At 38.1% G+C, this 20,686-nt stretch overlaps 1 protein-coding gene across 1 annotated transcript in view; it reads right to left on the minus strand.

The window, feature by feature from the left end:
- Positions 1–20,686, minus strand: part of CNTN3 (contactin 3) — a 341,782-nt gene that overhangs the window by 24,972 nt on the left and 296,124 nt on the right. Inside the window, exons 14-19 of the mRNA XM_042927535.1 lie at positions 11,709–11,826; positions 10,710–10,868; positions 10,463–10,612; positions 8,462–8,532; positions 7,209–7,443; positions 4,623–4,738 (exon numbers count right to left, since the gene is read on the minus strand). Of these exons, the coding sequence (XP_042783469.1) occupies positions 4,623–4,738; positions 7,209–7,443; positions 8,462–8,532; positions 10,463–10,612; positions 10,710–10,868; positions 11,709–11,826 (849 nt within the window). The remainder of the gene's footprint in view (positions 1–4,622; positions 4,739–7,208; positions 7,444–8,461; positions 8,533–10,462; positions 10,613–10,709; positions 10,869–11,708; positions 11,827–20,686) is intronic.

The raw sequence follows: 20,686 nt of genomic DNA on the forward strand, positions 1-20,686 counted from the left end.
TGCCAGGTGGCACATGATCAACCCTCACTGAGATGAGAGAAAAGCAGGAGCTATTAACAATTTTAAAGCCATATTGGGGAAACTGCAACCCAGAAAGTTAGCCACATGACTGGTAATTAAACACTCTGCTAAGTCGTTTGTCTCTCCATGTTAGTGCTTGAGTCTTTATTGAACCAAAGAAAATATATATTCTTATCTTGGTGTAACTATATAAATTATTTCTTAAGATTTTCCAGATTAGTCTATCTTTCTCTTAGTTTGTTTTCTTTGCCTTCCTACCTAACAAGCACTCGGGAAAGACATTTTCACTAGTTGTTTCCTTCCAACATGCATATCCATGCCGCATTTGGATATTAGGTCTGCTGTTCTTTATATACCCAGGGCAGAGCCAGTGCACCCCAACTCACAATTAATTTCAAGGAAGTCCCATTTTCTCATTGCCTGTCTCATTTTTTGCTTCCTACCCCAACGGCAACAACAGCACCAACAGAAACAACAGTCACTGTGTAAGTGTTTGTTTCCATATTTCTTCACTGCTTTTCAAATTTTTTCCTCCAAAGAAATCTCATCCCAATGACCAATACTCAAAACAGAGAAAAGCCCAAGTCTCTCTGGGCCATTTTGACAGTAGCGGCTTTATCTCATTTGATTCTCCAGTGATGCAGTATGTTATTTACTATTACCATCTTTATTTTAACTGAACGTTGGAGAGCTTTAATAACTTGCTCAAGGCCACACAGCAGTAAGAGAGTGGAGTCAAAACTGCATTTATCCAATCAACACACATTGTTTGCATGCCTCCTGTGTACCAGATAGGACTCTTGGCACTGAATAAACCAGCAGAGTTCCATGTCCCTTATGGAGCTTCCATTCGATCCGAGTGGGGATGAATGCAAGTCTGTCTCATTCTAAGATGGTGTGGACTTTGTAAGACACTATGCTGGCTCTACTTGCATTATTTGGTTTTCTCTTTCATTCGATTACTCTCTCTTTCCTGACATGACCAACAGAGGTATGCTTCAGCTTTCTTATAGAATATTCTTTTTTTTTTTTTTTTTTTTTTTTTTTAAAGAGAGAGACAGAGGCAGAGGGAGAGGGAGAGGGAGAGAAAGAATCTTAGGCAGGCTCCATGCCCAGTGTACAGCCTGATGCGGGGCTCAATCTCATGACTGTGTGAGATCATGACCTGAGCTGAAATCAAGAGCTTGATGCTTAACTGACCGAGGCACCCAGGCACCCCTCTTTTTTATTTTTTGTTTAAAAATTTTTTTTTAATGTTTATTTATCTTTGAGAGACAGAGAGACAGAGACAGAGTGTGAGCCGGGGAGGGGCAGGGAGAGAGGGAGACACAGAATCCCAAGCAGGTTCCAGGCTCTGAGTTATCATCACAGGCCCAATGTGGGGCTCGAACCCATGAACTGTGAGATCATGACCTGAGCTGAAGTCAGACACTCAACCGACTGAGCCACCCAGACACCCCTTTTTAAAAATATTTTTAATGTTTATTTACCAGGCGCCCCTCTTATAGACTATTCTTATCAGCTTAAATTTATATATTGCAAAATTAACATCTCTCTGCCTCTATGCTGCCAAACAATTGCCAGCAACGGCTAGCTTTGCTGTGGTGCTTGAAAACCCACAAAGCCCTTTTCCACATATTCCCTTGCTTATTTCTCTTAACTATTTCACAAACTACAACCAGCTCTCAAATTATGATCCTGTGTAATGGTTTGTAAATGACAAAGTTATGAATGGGGGATGTGCATCTCCATCTTCTTTTTTAGGTGTGCAAAATATGTTTTTTTCTTAAATTTTCTTTAAGTTAATTTGATTTAACCATGGAGCTTCATATCCCACTCATCTAATGGGAAATTCAACCTCAATCACTGCGGGGGTCCCTATTCCCAAACCCTCGCCAAGAAAACTTACTATTACACTGGTTTGATCCCGTCAGTTCCTGGACCATGCTTGGGAAATGGGAAATCAGTGATCATTGCTGCATATGGGAAATACATCTGTTCCCTCCTTGTGGTCTTGCTACCAACATGGACACTGCCAGGTAGAAAGCTATGAGGCCCCCAAGATTTTATAAGCCTCAGATGTTTGTTTCCACCAAGGTCACCCAAAATTTCTCTTATATTTTTTCCTCAGTGGCATTTCTCTCTTCTTACCCTCCAGGATACATGAAACTAACTCCTTAAGGGCTTGAGCTTTGGAATCTAGGAAGCTAGGAAGAAAGGGCTCTTACAGGCAACTTCTCTTGACAACCATCATAAACTCTCTGGAGGCAAAGAAGCTTAGAGTTGAAGAACTGCTTGAGGATATTTACTGGGGAAAATTCCATAAGTTGATATTTCAAAATTCTTCTGAGATATGACTTGTACTTACGTGTTATCATTATGAGCCAGAAACTGTGAAAAGCATATTAAGTGTCTAGTATCATTCAATACTCCCCAAATCCTAATGAGGTTGAGCCAACTACTGCACCATTCTGCAGGTGAGGAAAATGAGGCTCACAAAGTTTATGCAACTTTTCTAGCACATCCAGGGAATGACAGAGTCAGGACTTGAGCTCAGGTTTGAGCTCAGAACTACTTTCCTTTGCATTTCCTTCCATCCGATCTATCTGTCCCAACAATGCCACTGCTGTAATCATTTGGGAGCTACCACGGGCTGCCCACCACCTTTCAGGGCTTCCATTCACTGTCCTGGAATTAAAGGAACTTTCCAACTAAATGTTCTTGGCTTCCTTTAAGATGCTGATAAAGTTGGTTTGCTGTATCTGTGTGGGGTTTTACTTCTTTAAGTCTGGGCAGCTCTGTCTCTGATTAAGTTTCTTCGTGTCAGGACCTGAGTGTCCTGTGTTTAAGGGGCAAGAAGATATTTCCTTATGGATGCCTACTAAAAATATACATTAATAAGACTCATTCCTAGATTTTTGGGTTCAGGGAGTCCAGGGAGGGCTCTGGGGGTTCAACTTTAGCAAAAATTTGGGTAATTCTGATGCAGGTAGCACATGGTGCCCTCTTAGAGCATCACTGCTTTAGTCTGCCTTTTCTCTATGTTATCATCAATATTTATTCAAGTCAATATTTGGTTACCAGAAACAGAAACTCTCTAAGTTCAAATATAAAGGGAGTTTACTGAAAAGAAGGGCAAGGTGCCATTATGAAATAGAAGACAGTGAGGTGACTTAAGAATTGCACAATTGTCAAAGAGGAATTCTGTGTTGCTTTCTCTAAGCCTTCACGGGTCTCTGTCTCCTCCATTCACTGGAGTTGTATGGGAATATGTCTGTTCCATCTCATCTCTGCAGACCAGCTTTGTCCTGCTTGCCCACGGCCTTCACTTGAGAAGCGTTAACCGAGTCCTAAATTCGACATATCACTGCATTACACTCAGTGATTACAATCTCTATATTGCTTAGTGCAACATAATAAATAAGAATCTGACTAGCTCAGCTTAACTGTCTATGGATCTGATGGCCACCGTGGTGCAATAATTTGAGGTTACGTAGGCAAGTGGTGGGGTCTATGGTCCTGTGTTGCAAATGTGCCTGTGAAAACCTGTCACTGAATCAGGAGTTACAAACGTGAGGGAAGTTTCCAAAAAAGATGGCTGTGGGTCGGGATGAAATCATAACTGTAACTCTTGGAATATCACTGTCAGAGAAGTCTTAAGACTTTTCATCTTGTGAGTTCTCAGCTCAACTGCTCCCACTTCCAATTGCTCCCTATTAAACATGGCACCCAGTCTGGATGGTTCTTCTCAACATTCAAAGCCATTGGAGCCTGGCTCTCCTGTGTCTATCTGTAGTTGTCCTTCCCACAGGAACTTTCTTCTGCAGGCGAGTTTCTACTCCTCTACTTCTCCAACATGCCTTCCTTAATCTGGAATGTTTTCCATTTTCTCTGTGTCTGCTTACTTTTCCTTTTTAAAGTTTAAGTTTATTTTGAGAGAGAGAGAGAGAGAGAGAGAGAGAGAGAGAGAGAGAGAGGTGGGGCAAAAAGACAGAGAGATTCCTAAGCAGGCTCTGCATTGTCACCAGAGAGCCCAACACAGGGTTCGAACTCACAAAATCTTGAGATCATAACATAGGCTGAAACCGAGAGTTGGATGTTTAATCCCAGGTGCCCCCAAACAGAGTTCTTTGAAAGTAAGAATTAGGTCCCAGACTTAAGGCAAGAATTAAGTTACAGACAGCTATCTTCTCAAGAACCTAAAAGAGTGCAATGTAACAAGGCCACCAAAAAAGTAAGACAAAGAGCTAGAGGAAAGAGTTTTCCTGTTGGCATAAATATCTTTGAACTTAATAATGCAGTTCAATCTCATTCTTATTTTCTAGTCAATCTATTTAAAAGATTTAGCTCATCTGATTGATATATGATCTCCTTCCATGTTACTGTTTTTTTTTCCCTTTTCTATCCCAAGTTATGTTCATTCAACTCGTTGAGTTAAACTCAATATCCACTGATAATCACATGGGACAATGTGGTGGTAAAATTTCAATAAAAGTCAGACTTTAGTTAAGATGTCATTGTTAAAAAGAAGTTTAAATTAAAGGAGACAAGGCACCACAGCAACATACATACACAGTCTAATTAGTTTTAAAAGAAATTACCTCATAGCCAAGTAAATGTCCATTGCTTAACTTCCAAGGAATGGTGTTCCATGACACTTCAATTTCTGAGGAAGACAGGCTATTTGCAGACACTTGAGATGGAGCTATTGTAGGCTCTGTTTGGCAACAAAAAGTGAAATACAGTTATTATTTTGGTACTTAATTCAAAAATCTATTGAAGCTTTTGTTTTCAAAAAAGTACTATAATGTATTTGAAAATTCAACTAAGTAGATTATAAAATTATTTGAAAACATGAACCATGTCTTGGTCTATTTCCATTCCTTGGGAGTCAATGGGCTTTTCCTTGCTAAACAGCCACAGGAACCTGTTCTTTCCTCTGTTGTACTTTTTTTCTTGGTACCTTTTCTTCCCTTCTTTTCCTTTGTTCTCTCCCCTTCATCCCACAGCTCTTGCTTGGGCACTCCTATGCCCACAAAGGCTGTCTGTTTATTTATTTATTATGTTTTGCCAAACAAAGTCATGCTTTACAGAGTTCATTTATTCAATAAGCATTTAGTGAGTGCCTTCTGTATTCAAGGCCCATAACAGGGGCACACTCAAGTAAGATGGGCCAACTTCCAGGAGTTCACTGTTCTGAAGGAGTAGACAGGCATGCACAGAACTTATAACACAACAAAAAGATCCTTTTGTAATAAACAACTCTTAGCAGCTTTAGGGGCTCACAGTGATTCTCTCCTCTCAGGGCACAGCTCTGAGCAGAGGCTCCCCCTGCCCTGATATCCATTTCTGTGTTAAATGATCCTTCTTCTGGGCCATGCTTATTGATAGTGAGACAGAGTCTTGGTCCAAGGAAGGACCTATTGGGCTTTTTCTCCTGAGTATTCGAAATTTGGTTTGGACAAATAAGGAAGGAGTACTTGAGGTCAGTCAACCTCGTGTGACACCCTACAGAGGTAGATGGTTTCTGAGGCCCCAGAGCTTCTCTGATTAATGATCTTTATGAGGTGTGCTGTTTAAAACTTCCTTTGATTGGATAAGTCCTAGTATATTTCCACCAAATCCCTTACCTTTCTCACAGATAAGTCAAATCTGTTTCTGATGTTTGAAATAGAAAGACCTTTACCGAACTCATCATTAGTGGCAAGAATAGTAACAGAAGGAGGAAAGGGCAGAGGAGGAGAGGGCGAAAGTCTGTAGTTGTCCCTCCTTCTAATTGCCAGCCTTTCCAATCCACGGTGCACAGGGTAGGCAGTGTCTGAAAACTCCCTGGTTAACTGCCATCCTTCCACAGATCCCTGCCTTTGTAATGAAAATCTTTGGCAACTCTTGGAAATGGGGTCTGGCTATTAATATGAAGGCTTTTTTTTTTTTTTTTTTTTTTTTTTGCAAAGGTTTATACTACCTGTTTGTTTTTCTCTCCGAACTCTGTAGAAAAAGAGAGGATAAGAATAGTGTCGGGGGTATTAAAAAAATTGACTCTTCTTATTATTTTATACACAACAACTGTGGACCATGTTTTTCAATTTACTGCAAGGTGCTGGGGGTAGAGAAGACACCGTATAATCACATTTCATGAGTTCAGAATGGTTAAGAGCGAAGGCTCTGGGTTAAAATACTAGCTTAGCAAGTCTGTATGGAGTGTGGCAAGTCTATGAATTTCTCTTATTAAATTTCCATTTTCTTATGTATAAATGGACAATAATAATAGTGCCTACATGTAATTCCTCCTTGGAAAATCCAAATTAGATAAAGTCTGGCAGATGGTAAGTATTCAATACATGTTAGCTCCTGTCATTCTTATTAAGTAGAACCCCATGTGAGAGCCAATATTCAGCTGCTTTTGTCCCATAAAATGGCAATTTCATATGATTCTCCAATAATAATATTTTCTAAAGAGATACCATAGTTGGGGCAGGTGTATAAGAAAGGCAGAGAAGTGGAATGGGTCCAGAGTGGACTGGCTGGAGCTGGTGCATCACATTCTCGAGTCTGCCCATTGCACACCTCTCCATGTCACACTTCCCGTCCTCTCCGTCCACCCTGCTAACATCCTATTTGCAGGTCACAGGAAACACTATAAAACCTGAGATTAGGGCATTCCCAAGAGAGTATCTTAATCTTATCCCCAAAAGAAGAAAGTTGTGGAAAGCTGTGTTGTTCCTTGCTTCACAAACTGGGACTTGAATGCACTCTTCATCAAGATTTTTATAAAGGTTATTTACTTTGACAGTGGGGGAGGGGCAGAGAGAGAGGGAGAGAGAATCCCAAGCAGGCTCTATGCTGTCAGGTTGGAGCCTGACTCAGGGCTCAAACTCCCGAACCATCAGATCATGACATGATCAGAAACCAAGAGTTGGCTGCCTAACCACGTGAGCCACTTAGGTGCCCCAGCTTATCAAGAGATTTTTAACCAATAGTTATATCCTCTGATTAGTTAGTGAGTCTGGTACTTCCAAGTAGGCATGGTTGATGTTTACCACCTGAAATGTGAATCTCACTGTGACTTCAGTTATTATCCTTTGGAAGAAATTTATCTGAAGTCACAAAGAACTTCCAAATCAGTTTTTGGAGCATAAGTGGTTTATTAGGTTGGAACTGATATATAATCAAAATGTTTTCCATACCTTCTTCTGCAGAGAACACTGTTGTCACCGGGCTAAATGGTCCTTCGCCTTTGTTATTATAAACACCCACTTTAACTTCATACAGTGAAAATGGCACGATGCTTTCATTCCTAAAGACATATCTTGGGGTATCAGGAGATGTAACCACTGTCTGGATCCAGTTGGTAACTCCAAGGGGACGGAAAGCAACTACATAACCAAAACCTTCACCATTCTGCAGTTCTTCGGGGACTGGCTACAAAGGAAAGACATATTAAATTACCCTTACACATGAGAGTGAGATAAAAATAAATGGAGCTATAATCCTTATTCTTTTGCAAAAGCCATCAAATAATAATTGACATCGTATTAAGCGGTTATATAAAAAAAAGGAGAAAAAGGTCAGTGGCACAGTCAGCTGCTTTTAAACAGACATATGCCACTCTTTCATAGCCATCCAGATAACTAATTAGAATTTTCTAAAGTTATTCAAATCTTTTTGAGCACTCTGTAGCTCCAATGTGACTTATGTATCATAAAATACGCTTTTAGTTGAATATACCTCATCTCTTAAATCAAATAAAAATCATCTAATCCCTAATGTTGAGTCTAAGGAAAGAAATTGCCCACTAATTAGATGGTTAAATACAAAAGGAGTAAAACTATAAAAAAAAAAAAAAGAAAGTAAAAACAGTGTATTAAGGTCAAAGTTGTGTTTAGATCATGTCAAAAATTCCTACTGACACTCCATCATGATCTCTTAACTTTCTAGTTTTTCATCAACATCTTCAAACAACACAGCCAATTCTCATGCTTTCTGACTTCAAATGTGTTAATTAAAATTTTTCCTAATTACAACATAAAGCAAGAGCTGAGAGCATGGCCAGGAAGCAAGCACCTGCTGGAATCAGTGGGTGTGCATCAGTGGGGTTACAGCTGCATGGAAAGCCGTGAGGACAGCTTGAGAGAAAACAGCCAGGACTTGACTCTCACCCCTATGTTTACCAGCCAAATGACCCTGGGCAAATTATTTAATATTCTCTATGCCTTAGTGTTTTCATCTATAAAATGTTCCAAGAGTGAAATGGAAAACAAAACAAAACAAAACAAAACCATACACAAAATGCTGGAAACAGTGATCAGCATAGAGTGAGCATTCAAAAATTTGAGCTACTAGCATTACCACCCCCTCCAGTACCACCACCAGTGCCACTCAGGAGGCCATGGTGGGAACAACAACCCCCCGTGGGGGAGGATGGTGGCCAGACACTTACATCCCAGGTTATCACCAGCTCAGACCGGCTCCCACCTCCTCCACTGACTTCTGAAGGAGGCACTTCTGGAACTGTGTAGGTTAGAGACACAGAGATAAAACCCTATTTGCATTTGGTGACACTTATGTGAAAGAAGATTCAGTGCTGCCTCTTTCTTTTTTTTAACGTTTATTTATTTTTGAGACAGAGAGAGACAGAGCATGAACGGGGGAGGGTCAGAGAGAGGGAGACACAGAATCCGAAACAGGCTCCAGGCTCCGAGCTGTCAGCACAGAGCCCGACGCGGGGCTTGAACTCACGGACCACGAGATCATGACCTGAGCCGAAGTCGGCCACTCAACCGACTGAGCCACCCAGGCGCCCCAGTGCTGCTTATTTCTAATAGTTGAAGTAATCTGATCACAGGCACATTATACATATGCGTATGTGTGTATCTGGATCATATAAAACATATATGCAATGTGTGTGTGTGTGTGTGTGTGTGTGTGTGTGTGTGTGTGTATCTTTGGGGAGATCAAATAATTTACATTTGCATGAAATTATCAAAGATTCAAAATATCTCAAATAGTAAGAAAAAAATGACTCTGTATAAAGGTTAATACAACAGGGGAAAGTGGTTCACTAGGTATGATGGGAAATGAATCCAGCATGAACATTTAACTTGGGAATATTCCACAGTAGAGATCTAACTGGTGAGCCAACATTGGCTTTACCTAAAAAAAAAATGACCTAGACTCAAATCCTCAAATCTTGTTAAGACCTGTTCTTTATAAACCTCACACAGGTGTCAGATTCCTTACTTACACTGAGAACTTCATGCTTCCTAAGTTCTATGACATAACTAGAATAGAAGTTCCCTGAAGGTGGTCTTTGTTCCCAGCTGTATCCACCATATCTAGAACATGCTGAGCACACAGTAGACACTCCTTAAATATGTGTTGTGGGGGGCACCAGGGTGGTTCAGTTGGCTAAGCATCTGACTCTTGATTTCGGCTTAGGTCATGATATCATGGTTTGTAAGATCAAGCCCTGCCTCTACCTTTGCACTGACAGTGTGGAGCCTGCTTGGCATTCATTCTCTCCCTCTCACTCTGCCCTTCCCCTACTCCCATGCTCGTTCACTCTCTCTCTCAAAGTAAATAAATAAATATTAAAAAAAATATGTATTGTGTGAATAAATAAATGGACTACAAAGATCAGCAAGGTTCCCCTATTTCTCATAATTCCTGCCGGAAATGTCACATGCATTGTCCTGAGTAAAAAACCATCATTAAAATTACTGAAATGTATTCCTTGACTTCTATTTTGGCTTAGTATCTAAAGTGATATGTGAGCTGTACTTCAAACATCCTTTTAATTAGTATTAATTAATATTAAAGATTCTGAAAAGGAAAGTCTATTGATTCTCTCAAATGCCTCAATAATGTGATACTATGTACACTTCCTAATTTCCAGTTTCAATGTTAGGATATTATAAAAGAAGTCTTATGGTTAATACTAATAGTTTCCCCAAATATAAAATTTTAACAGTGATTCTCTCTTAATCATTGAGGGGTCAAAATATTCATAATCACCAGTAACTTGAGCTCATTCATGGAGCATGGTGGCAAAATGAGATTTCCTAGCAGCAGAACTCCCAAATGTCATTATCCTACCAATTTGTCAATGTTTGTTATAAATGAAAACAGCATTTCCCTTGTTAACAGGGTGACTATGTCAGATAGTAATTATAACCTTAAGTGACAAAAACATATTCACTCAACATGCACTAATAAACGCTGATGATGGACTGAACTTTTGGAAATGTCACATTACATTAGAATCACTTATATGAGTGTCTTTTGACAAATGCCATATGGCCAGTTCTGCCATTAGATAGGTCAGATAATTGCAATAATGGATTTTTGAGGTTGATTCCCTGCTGGCCTGGAGACCAATGCCAAGAGAAATGGACATACACACCCTATTAACCCATTTGACTCAGAAAACAAAAACACTAACCTGCCTCTTCAGTTCTTACTTTTTCTGAGGGCAAACTGGGTTCTCCACCTCCAATTTTGTTGCTGGCTACAACCCGAAATTCATATTCCACCCATGGATTTAACTCGACTACAGTAGCTGTGTGTGTTTTCCCATCAATGATTTCAGGCACTAAAAAGGAATGTATCAGAGAAGTGACAGTCTGCATGTCTTGGTGCTGACTTAAAATCCATTTATATGTACCAATGATTTGACTCTCTTCTTTTACCTGTTGTGGCAGTTTGCCAACCCACGGAGAAAGGGGTCCTCGCCTGGACAGAATAGGATATAACTGGGCTATGGTTATCTGTACCTTCTTTCCAAGAGAGTTGGGCTGTTGTATCTGTAATTTCATCTACCTTCACATTTTCTGGTGGTCCAGGTGAACCTAAGGAAGACAAAAATGCAAACACTCGGTAGTAATTCCATAAATGTCATCTTTTATACCAAAGTGAAGAATGTGTGACATGATCCATTCAATACCTACAACTGATCCTAATTTCAAAACTACTTGGGAAGAAGGGCATCTGCCTAGCAATACAATAACCACTTTTTCTTTTTGACATTTCTGCTTTTAGATATTCAATCTGGATGTGAGTCAGTAATTTCAAAATCATGGTATTCTAGGCCTGCAAATGACACCCGCTTTTTGAGGCCTCTGTTCAGTAGGATTACTGCACCTTTCCAAATTCTGCATCTTTTACTTTTGGCATGATTTCTTTTCTTTTAATTTACTGATGCACATCTGTAGTTCCTAGCTTGCTGTCTGGAGTTGTTTTATTCTATCATGTCCTCTGGTCCTTTTTTCAGCCCAGTAGCAAAGCAGTACCATGGACAGTAGCTCGGATTGGCAAATTCTCTCAGGCATTCTGGATGATCCTGGTGTTCTGGAAGTTGTCATATATATACTATCACTATTCCCTTTCGTATTAAACACTGTCGCTGTATTAATGACATGCTCAAAAACACACCAGCTTGGCAGCAGCTGTGAAATGCTTATTACAGTGAGAGCTATTTGAAGGGCAGAGCTGAGATATTTATTTTGTTGAATTAGCACCCATCCGTATTGTCACATCCTCTATAGACTATTTGGGGGGGGATCAAATCAATAACATAACTCACATGCTCATATGTGGTCTCATGGTTTTTCCTCCAGTATGAAATTATTAGTGGAGATGTAAAACAAACAAACAAACAAACAAAAAACCACTGAGGCATTCATATCTACCTCTTACTATGAGGTCGGCGGCAGATGAAACACTGTCCACCCCCGTCTGTACCATACACACATATTTTCCACTGTGTTTCAGCTGAATGTTTCTGATCATTAAATCTCCAGATGAACTCTGTTGGGAAAAAACAGGTAAGGAACACACTGTCATTTTGAAAACACAGACAGTCTTGAAGGCTGTAGCCAACAACACCATGGAGATGAAACCCATATTTAGAGAGAAGACCAAGGTGGTTCAAGACTGTAGATTGCTACAATGGAATGTATGGAAATAAAAACATGTTAAAAACCATATGTGATTGCAGATATAGATTTCTGTATCTAAATAAACGACAAGCTTCCTTCTGGGCATTTATGGCTTCAAAAGTAAATAAGGGCAGAGATTATGGCCTCAGAGTCTATTTACTTCCATCCACTAGGATGACACTTCTTTTTATATCCACAGCTCAGCGCCGGCTCAACTCTTCTCTCTGATTCCAACCTCTCTGCAATTATCTGCCTGAGAAGAGGAGAGAAGCATTTAGGTATCTGGTGGGAGATAAATACAGCAGGACAAGAGGATTACCGTGGTTGAAACACTTTTCTGAACACATTGGAGCTTAAAAAGCCTAAAGCCATTTAATTCTTTCAATACAGAATTTAGGAACAGTCAGTATGAACCCCTCAATAAGAAGAAATTAAAACACTTTAAACCTGAAAAATAACAGCTGTCCATAAAGACATTTGCTGGCATCCTCTAGCACCAATTAATGGAGCAAATGCATTTCTAAAAGCTCAACTTCAAATGTCCTCATTTTAAAAGAATATAAAATCATGTTCATAAAAGTATTTACTGCAGGCCAGTTGCACGCATTAGTAAAAATATGGATTAAAATAAAATGATTTGGCAAGCAAAGCTCTTTGAACATGATCACTTACTGAAAAATCTCTAAACTGGTACATAAGAGGAAGCAATAGTGTTTATCGTATTAATTAAAAGGACAGTTTTACTCTTAAGTTTTCCTAGTATTTTTTAAAAGATGGATTCCACTACTGTGCTTCTAGGTAATTTCCTAAGATCTCCTACAGGGTAATTCCTCAAATATTGCTTCCTATCCTTTGGATTCTTAATGGGCTATATATTCTCTGTTGGTCAGATTCTGTGGCTTTAGCCTGAATTTCTTGAGTACTGGGAGAAAGCAGATGTGAGGTGATTGATGGCTGTAATTAAATGATAATCCAAAAACTGTTAAGTTTGCACATTTTACTTTCAAGTTGAACTTTTTTCTTTCCCTCCCTCTCTTTCTCCTCAGGGTTATTTAGAAATTTATCCCCAGGACAAAACTTTCAATGCTTGCTGACCTTTAGAAACTCTTCAGGTTTTATGAGCTCCATACACTCACAGGAGGTTGATTATCATTTCTATAGAAATCTCTTATTTTCAGGGAAGTAAGAACCGTTACTATTAAATTCCATCAAGGCATTAGGTCAGTTCTTATTCTTGCTTATGTTTATTTGCTTATTTTGAAAGCAGTTCGGTAAAAGAAAATTGGAACTGGACTTTCTTTATGCCCTTAGACATATAAATACATCTTTTAGGCACACTTGCTGTTTGTATCTGTTGAAAGAGTAAGGAAGAGACAGATATTGACTTGTCATTTCTTTTCACTTATGGTATGAATGGGTGAAGAAAGAAATAATTAGTTTGCTTATGTCAAAACCAAATCATCTTCCTGAAGAAATGTAGTTGGGCTCACCATCAGGGAAAATAGAATTTTTAATTATCTTTTTACAATGTAGAGTGGAAAAAAGAAGCAATTAACTGAGAGGTGTAGACAGCAGGAACCAGTGACTTTTTTCCAGCACTAACATAAAGTTGAGCAGATGAATACGTAAATGGAAAATAAAATTTAGCAAAATTTAAGATGGCTGCTCTCTTTAATTTCTGTCTCTCTCAATAAAGCATATTTGTATTGTTCCTCTTCAACTGTTTCTTCTCTCTTACTCTATTTTTTTAATGGATCAGTACAGAGAATTAAGATTCATCTTAACAAAAGTTCATTGAATGTTTGCCATGTTAGGTTCACTCAAGGATAGCAAAGTATCTAATACATGGTCTCTGCTCTCTAGAATGTAAACCCATGCCAGGGTAACAGATATATACATGTGAAACAAATTATTTTCATAAACATAGAAAAGTTATGTATTGAAAGTTAAACTAAATTACATGCCACAGACCATTTGTAGATAACTTTAGAATTAATGAGATAGAAAATTCCAAGCCCTGCTGAGGATTTGGGAGGAACTGGAACTCATGATGATTAGTACAACCATTCTGGAAAACTAGAAGTATCCACCAAGGCAGGACATGAGCATAATCTATGACCCAAGAATTCCATTCGTAAGTATAAACCTTACAGAGATATATGCCTATGCTCATCAAAGACATTTACAAAAACGTGTGTAGCAGCACTGTCCATAAGAGATAAACTATACAAACAACTTAATGTCCATCACAATAAATAAGTAGTGGAACACTCACTTAAGGAAATACTATTAGACCATGAAAATGAATGAACCATAACTACATACGTCAACATGGCTGAGTCTCAGCATCAAAGACATAAATCAGAAGAGATAACATTATAGTAATCTGTCGTATCACAGATGTAGATTGTGGTTTTCTTTCAAAGGATGGGTAGCACCATGAAGATTTCTAGGATATGGGTCATGCTGTTTCCCGATTTCAGTGTTGGTTACCTGAGTGTGCTCATTTTGTAAAAAGTCATTGAGTTATACACTTATGATCTGTGCATTTTTTGGTCGAATATAATAGCTCTCAAAATTCAGTCATTACTACATAAGACTATATGTTTATATGCTCCACATTAAAAAGGGGCATAGGCTGAAGTTGTAAAATAACATGATTCTAATTCTAAACTCCAATTTCTTTCACAAGAATGAAATATTTGATAATAATAATGTAAGTAATTGTGCCAATTAGAACATCCTATAATTTCTTATCAAGATGTAATTGAATATTCTGACATTGCAAAAAGATAAAAAAGGAAAAGAAAATTCCCAAGGGAAGTTTCACTTATGTCAAACCAGTTCTTGTCCTCATCAGTTTTTCATTGCTCTTGGTTACAATATAGTTGATTGCTGACTGACTGTGATAAAGGTGAGAGAAGAGGTATGTCCAGAAAAACACTAGGAAAATTAGTAAAGTAGTACTCAAGAAAACTGAAAAAAGTTGTCAAAATGTGGCAAAGCAGTACTCACTAGATTATTTTCTTAACATATTTATCAATAAAATGTCATCCATTACTTAGATATATTTAGATTCAAATGAAACAACTTAGGAACATTAAAATCATCAAGCACATTCTTAGGAACACTATTAATTCTTTGAATAAAAAATAGCTTGGACTGATGAATGGATAAAGAAAATGTGGTATATATATATATATATATATATATATACTTACATATACATATACATATACATACACACATACATCCATACAATGGAATATTACTTGGCAATCAACAAGAATGAAAGCTTGCTATTTGCACCACGCAGATGGAACCAGAGTGTATTACGCTTAGTGAAACAGTCAGAAGAAGACATATACCATATGATTTCACTCATATGTGGAATTTAAGAAACAGATGAGCATAGGGGAAGGGAAGAAAAAAAAAAGATAAAAAACAAAGAGGGAGGCAAACCATAAGAGATTCTTAAATACGGAGAACCAACAGAAGTTTTCTGGAGGGGAACGGGTGGGGGGCTGGGCTAAATGAGTGATGGGTATTAAGGAGGGCACTTGTTGGGATGAGCACGGGATGAGCACTGGATGTTATATGTAAGTTAGGAATCAATACATTCTACTCATGAAACCAACACTAAACTGTATGTTACCTAACTTGAATCTAAATAAAAAAAAAATAGCTTGTAGCTTGTTTTCTATTAAATTAGTCTGTTAGTATTTCTTTGTATTGTTTTCCTGAACTCACCCTTTTCTCCTCTTCCTTCAAATACAGTGGACCAGAATTGGACAGATGCAGAGTCAAAGCTTCATTTTTTAAAAAATCTCCCCATCCCTACTTCCCTTAGATCTCCCTCTCAAAGCACAGCAGTGCAATTCTCAGTCTTTCCCTTTTCAGTGCCATTGATCAGAGATTTACTCAGAAATAGAGCCTTTACTAATGGGACAGGCCTATTCTAATCACTTACAGGACTCTGAAAAGCAGGAGACATTTCACTAAGTTATATGAATTGTAGATTTTCTGAAATGCCCTATCTTTTAAAAATAAGATAATTTACTCAAAACTACTGATTAAGCATCCTCCTGTACTTCAGTCACGAGGGATACAACAGTGAAAAAAATAACTGTCCATATGTTCATGGAGTTTGCAGTTGAAAGACAGTCATTAATCAAATGACTACAACATACCAATGTAAAATTACAAAGTAATAACGCAAGCTCGAGACATAGAGGTATCTATGATTTTCTGGAGTTTTGGTGAATTGATAGTTGAACTGATATTTGCAATACGAGTACAAGCTACCTAGAAAAAGAGGGTTAAGAAAAAGGCACTTAAACATATACAAAAATGCTAAGGCAAGTGAGAACATAGACTATTTAGGAGTACAGGGGAGAGAGGATATCAGGGGTATAGTTAATCCACAAATTGTTGATTTGTCCCCAGAAAACTTAAAGCTCATTGCAGATAGTTTCAGGTTCATATTTACACCTTGATGACAATGAAATTTTAAGTGTTTTCTATTTAAAAAAAAAATTTAAGGCTTTGCTAGATTTACTTGATTATCCAATTATTTGTTCATCTAATCATGTACATGTCCCCTAGAAAAAAATTACATCTAGAACATGTTACAGGTATAAACAGTAAATGGATTTATAAGCCAAATCATCTTTGAAATAAATGCTAAGGGAAAATTCAGGGTGCATGAAATATAGAAGAGGAGCTTATTAACTTTTCCCTATATTTTCTTAGGTGATGATGCTAATGGAATTTTTGATGTAATTTAAAGAGTGCTCTGCTCTGAAAAAAATACTACATGATGTGATAACCCATGCCAGGCAAAAACAAATAAGCAGACAGATCATTAATAATTATAGGTTGGCTGAAAGTACACTGTGATATCTACCATATGCTAAAAATCAAGGTATAAAATAAACCTTAGAACTCAGGAAACCTCTTGAACAGTGCAAATGTAGCATAAACTTTAATATAACAAATTATCAGCAAAAACTAATTTCCTAGTAAGCACTCTGAATGTAAATGCTGCTGCTGGACTGCCAAGAAGCATAATTTTCCAGTTTACGGGGGGAAAAAAGCCTTTGACGGCTATTTGGAAGGCGAGGTTGAATAAGTGATCCACCTCCTTTTTGTCGCTTTACACGGCCTGTTATTGCATAGATTCCAATGTTAATCATTCATCCTATCGCTGGGTTGCCTTCCAAATCCTGACACTGCATGTAAATCATATGCAGGTGCCTTGAAAACAGTCAAACCTGCTCGTTCCTTTTGGAACCTGGGTGGTGTTTTCCTCTGTGAAGGTCCCTGAAGGAATTGTTGGTAGACATGAATGTCTGACCAACCAAATTACAACGTGCCCCCACCATCAATCCAAAACAGCTGCAGTAAGGTCACTTCCATTTCAGATGTACACTGTTCAGGCAAGGAGGAAAAATAATTAGCAGTCCTGAGACCGGAAAAACAGGTCCTAACACTAACAGTCTTAGTTTGTTGACTGATTAACATCTTCCTTGGAAGTTTTCTGAAGCCTAGCTGTCTGAACAGATGATACTAAAGGCAGAAAATGTGTTGTCTGTTCATATCAAAATTTACTTTATTTTCTTTGATACCAACAATTTGGAATAATTGTTCCCTTACTGGATTGAGAGCTCCAGCTTGTTCCATCATAATGGTTTTTGGAAGAGTGACACATAAAAGATGACAAAAACTCAGGCAAAGGCACTTCATGCATATTTTAGGTCATGTCAAGTGCTCGTTTGCTGTAAGGTATCAGCTTTTCTACTGCAAATCAAGTTCATATTAACAATATGGGACACTTTTTTTCTGGAGGGCGGTGTGTTGATGGAGGACCTAACTAAGCATCCGTGATTTCAGGATCCTTACTCTTTGTTCCCATAGTAATTTTAACTCAATGTTTTCTAGTGACTTCATTCACTAGAGTCACACCTCCACAATTTGGTTTCCTGTATCCTAGTACCAAATGCTCCTTACTTTTTTCTTAAAATTATAAACTTTCTTAAGCTTACATTTATATGGAAATTGATATGGAAAATGTATGTTTTCATCTTAAACAGAAAACTGCTGACCAAAATAATCATTACCTGCCAAAATGAATACGGTGAGTAGAAAACAGCACAAAGGACACACTGTCCACAATAATGTACATGGGTATTAGCCGGACACTTTCAAAATCTCTGAGACTGAGACCTTTGCTCTTTTAATTAAAAGGGGACTTTAGCAAGTATTAGAGAATCGTTAGTGACAAACTGAACATCATACTGAACCATTCTCCTTGATTTAACCTAATGATTGAAAGACAATTAAAAACATAATAGATCTCTCACATTCTACCTTGTTATATATGGCCTATGAGTACATGGTCTGTGCTTTGCAAAACATGGGGCTCTCCAGTTCACTAAATCCAGCAGTGCTCAATGCTGGCTGTACAGTAAACTCATCTGAAGAGTGTTTTAAAAAATACCAGAAATGCCTGGGCCACATTCCAGAACAATCAAATCGGAATGGACTAGGAAATGGAGACCCTTTATCTGATTCTAAAGTGTAGTCAGGGTTAACGATCTTGATTACCTCCTAACATTTCCATTCTTCATCTTCACTTCATTTACAACTAAAACGTTCTAAATAATCACTCATGTCTTTCCCTAACTCTAAAATTCTGCAACTAATAATTGCATGAGAAAAGCATGAAGTTAGGCTGTTTACTGATGGGCTCATAAGTTGAGAACAGCGCATGGGTGAGAAAACCAGTATTTATGAAACAGGTACTAGAGGTCAATGACAAGGCTTATTTCCTTGTAATCAGACTGCCTTGGTATGTTCACCATAATTAAAAAAAAGACAGTAGATACTGAAATAATTCAACACGTTGATTAAATTTCTATAGATTCATACAAAAATTTACTATTTGTCAACATGAATCATTCCAGGATTCCTTTTTTTCTAAAAAAATTAAGTTTGTTTATTTATTTTGAGAGAGAGCACAAGCAGAGGAGGGGCAGAGAGAGAGAGAGAGTGAGAGGTACTCCCAAGCAGACTCCATGCCAACAGCATAAAGCCCAAGGATTCCTTTGGATACAGGGGTTCATTCTGACATAGCATGAAAGCATTTCACATCATGAGAGGCTACCCTGAGTGAAAATTTAACTTGTGGATCAAATCTCTCTCTCTTTTTAAATCCTTGTATCAGAGCTTAAAATTTAGAGATAGTAGATTCATCCATTGTAGAATAAAAAGACTAGTATATAAGAACAGGAATCTACTCATACAAAGGAATAAAAAGTAATTGTTTCATGAAACCTTGACCGAGTGTGTCAAATGTATTTTTACTTCTAGCTTCAATTACTATTGCTATGTAATAAATTACTCAAAATTTAATGGCTTACAATAACAGTGATCATTTATTCTGCTCTAGAATATGTCATTTAAACAGGGATCAGTGGGGAAAGTCATCTCTGTTATAAATCTCATCAGCTGAGGTGGCTGGCAGGGGACTGGCAAGCCCATTTACATGTTTGGCAAGTTGAGGTGGGCTGTTGGCTGGGAATTCAGCCATACCTGTGGACTGGGGACTTTAGTTCCTCTTGAGGTAGACCTCTCCACAGTGTGCTTGGGCTTCCTCATATTATGGTGGCTGGATTCCAAGAGAAATGGTGCTGATGGAACAAGATAGAAATGCATGCATTTTTATGAGCTAGCCGTAGAAATCACATAGCGTCACTCCTGCTGTTCTTTATTGCTCAAGGAAGTCATAGAGGAGTAGGTTTTAAGGGGAAAGTCATAGATTTTACCACTCAATGGGGAAGGGTCTCAAGTCATACTGAAAGAAGATGTTGAATATGGGATGTTGTTATAGCCAACTTTGCAAACACGACTGGCTACACTCCTCCAGATCTCTCTGTACCTACAAATACTGCCTCCTTTTTGGGCAGCGAACCTATATGCACTATATCTAAAATGGTTCCTTCATCCTCTGCCTTTTCCTTGGGTTCCTCCCATCAAGAGATCTGAGGGAGCGAGAACAGTGAGTATGGGGTAATTATTCACTAAAATTTATCCTTACAGGGTTGTTTTGAGGGGCTGTACTGATGACTCAAAATAAGTTAACAACAACAGCCCTTGTCTAGACACCCTTCCTTTCATGTCAGTAGATTATGTGTGAGCCAGAAAAAGGACGCCTAAGCACTCACAGAGAATACAATTATGTCCTCTCCCAGGAGAAATGCTGGGAAAGATAGCTCCCTATGTTTATTATAATAGCAGACCGATATGTTTCAACAGTATTCCTGACACCTCAGAAGTGTAGATTTTTCACCTCAAAGTCTTACTGAAGAAGATTAAGTATGAGAGACTAGGTTTGAAGTCAAATATGACTATTGTTAGGCTATTTTTCTGGTAAAGACGGTGATCTAAAATTTTAGACTCTGTATAAGAAAAACAGTGTAAAAAATCAGAGTGTTTATGGCAATAAAAGAACACCTAAAATCCTGATTTTTGAGTCTAAAATTTTAAATTGCCCCAAATGAAACATTTATTCTTCACTTTCTTAGTTTCAGATCAATTAAATGGTATAATTAAATGTCATGCCTTGCAAAGTAGAATGATTTTCTTTCTGAAATTGGGACATAAACTCTAAGCCAGCATGAACAATTACAGCTCAATAATAAAAAGGCAAATAACCCAATTAAAGAATG

This window comes from Panthera leo, chromosome A2 (genome assembly GCF_018350215.1).
Source record: "Panthera leo isolate Ple1 chromosome A2, P.leo_Ple1_pat1.1, whole genome shotgun sequence".
NCBI lineage: Eukaryota > Metazoa > Chordata > Mammalia > Carnivora > Felidae > Panthera > Panthera leo.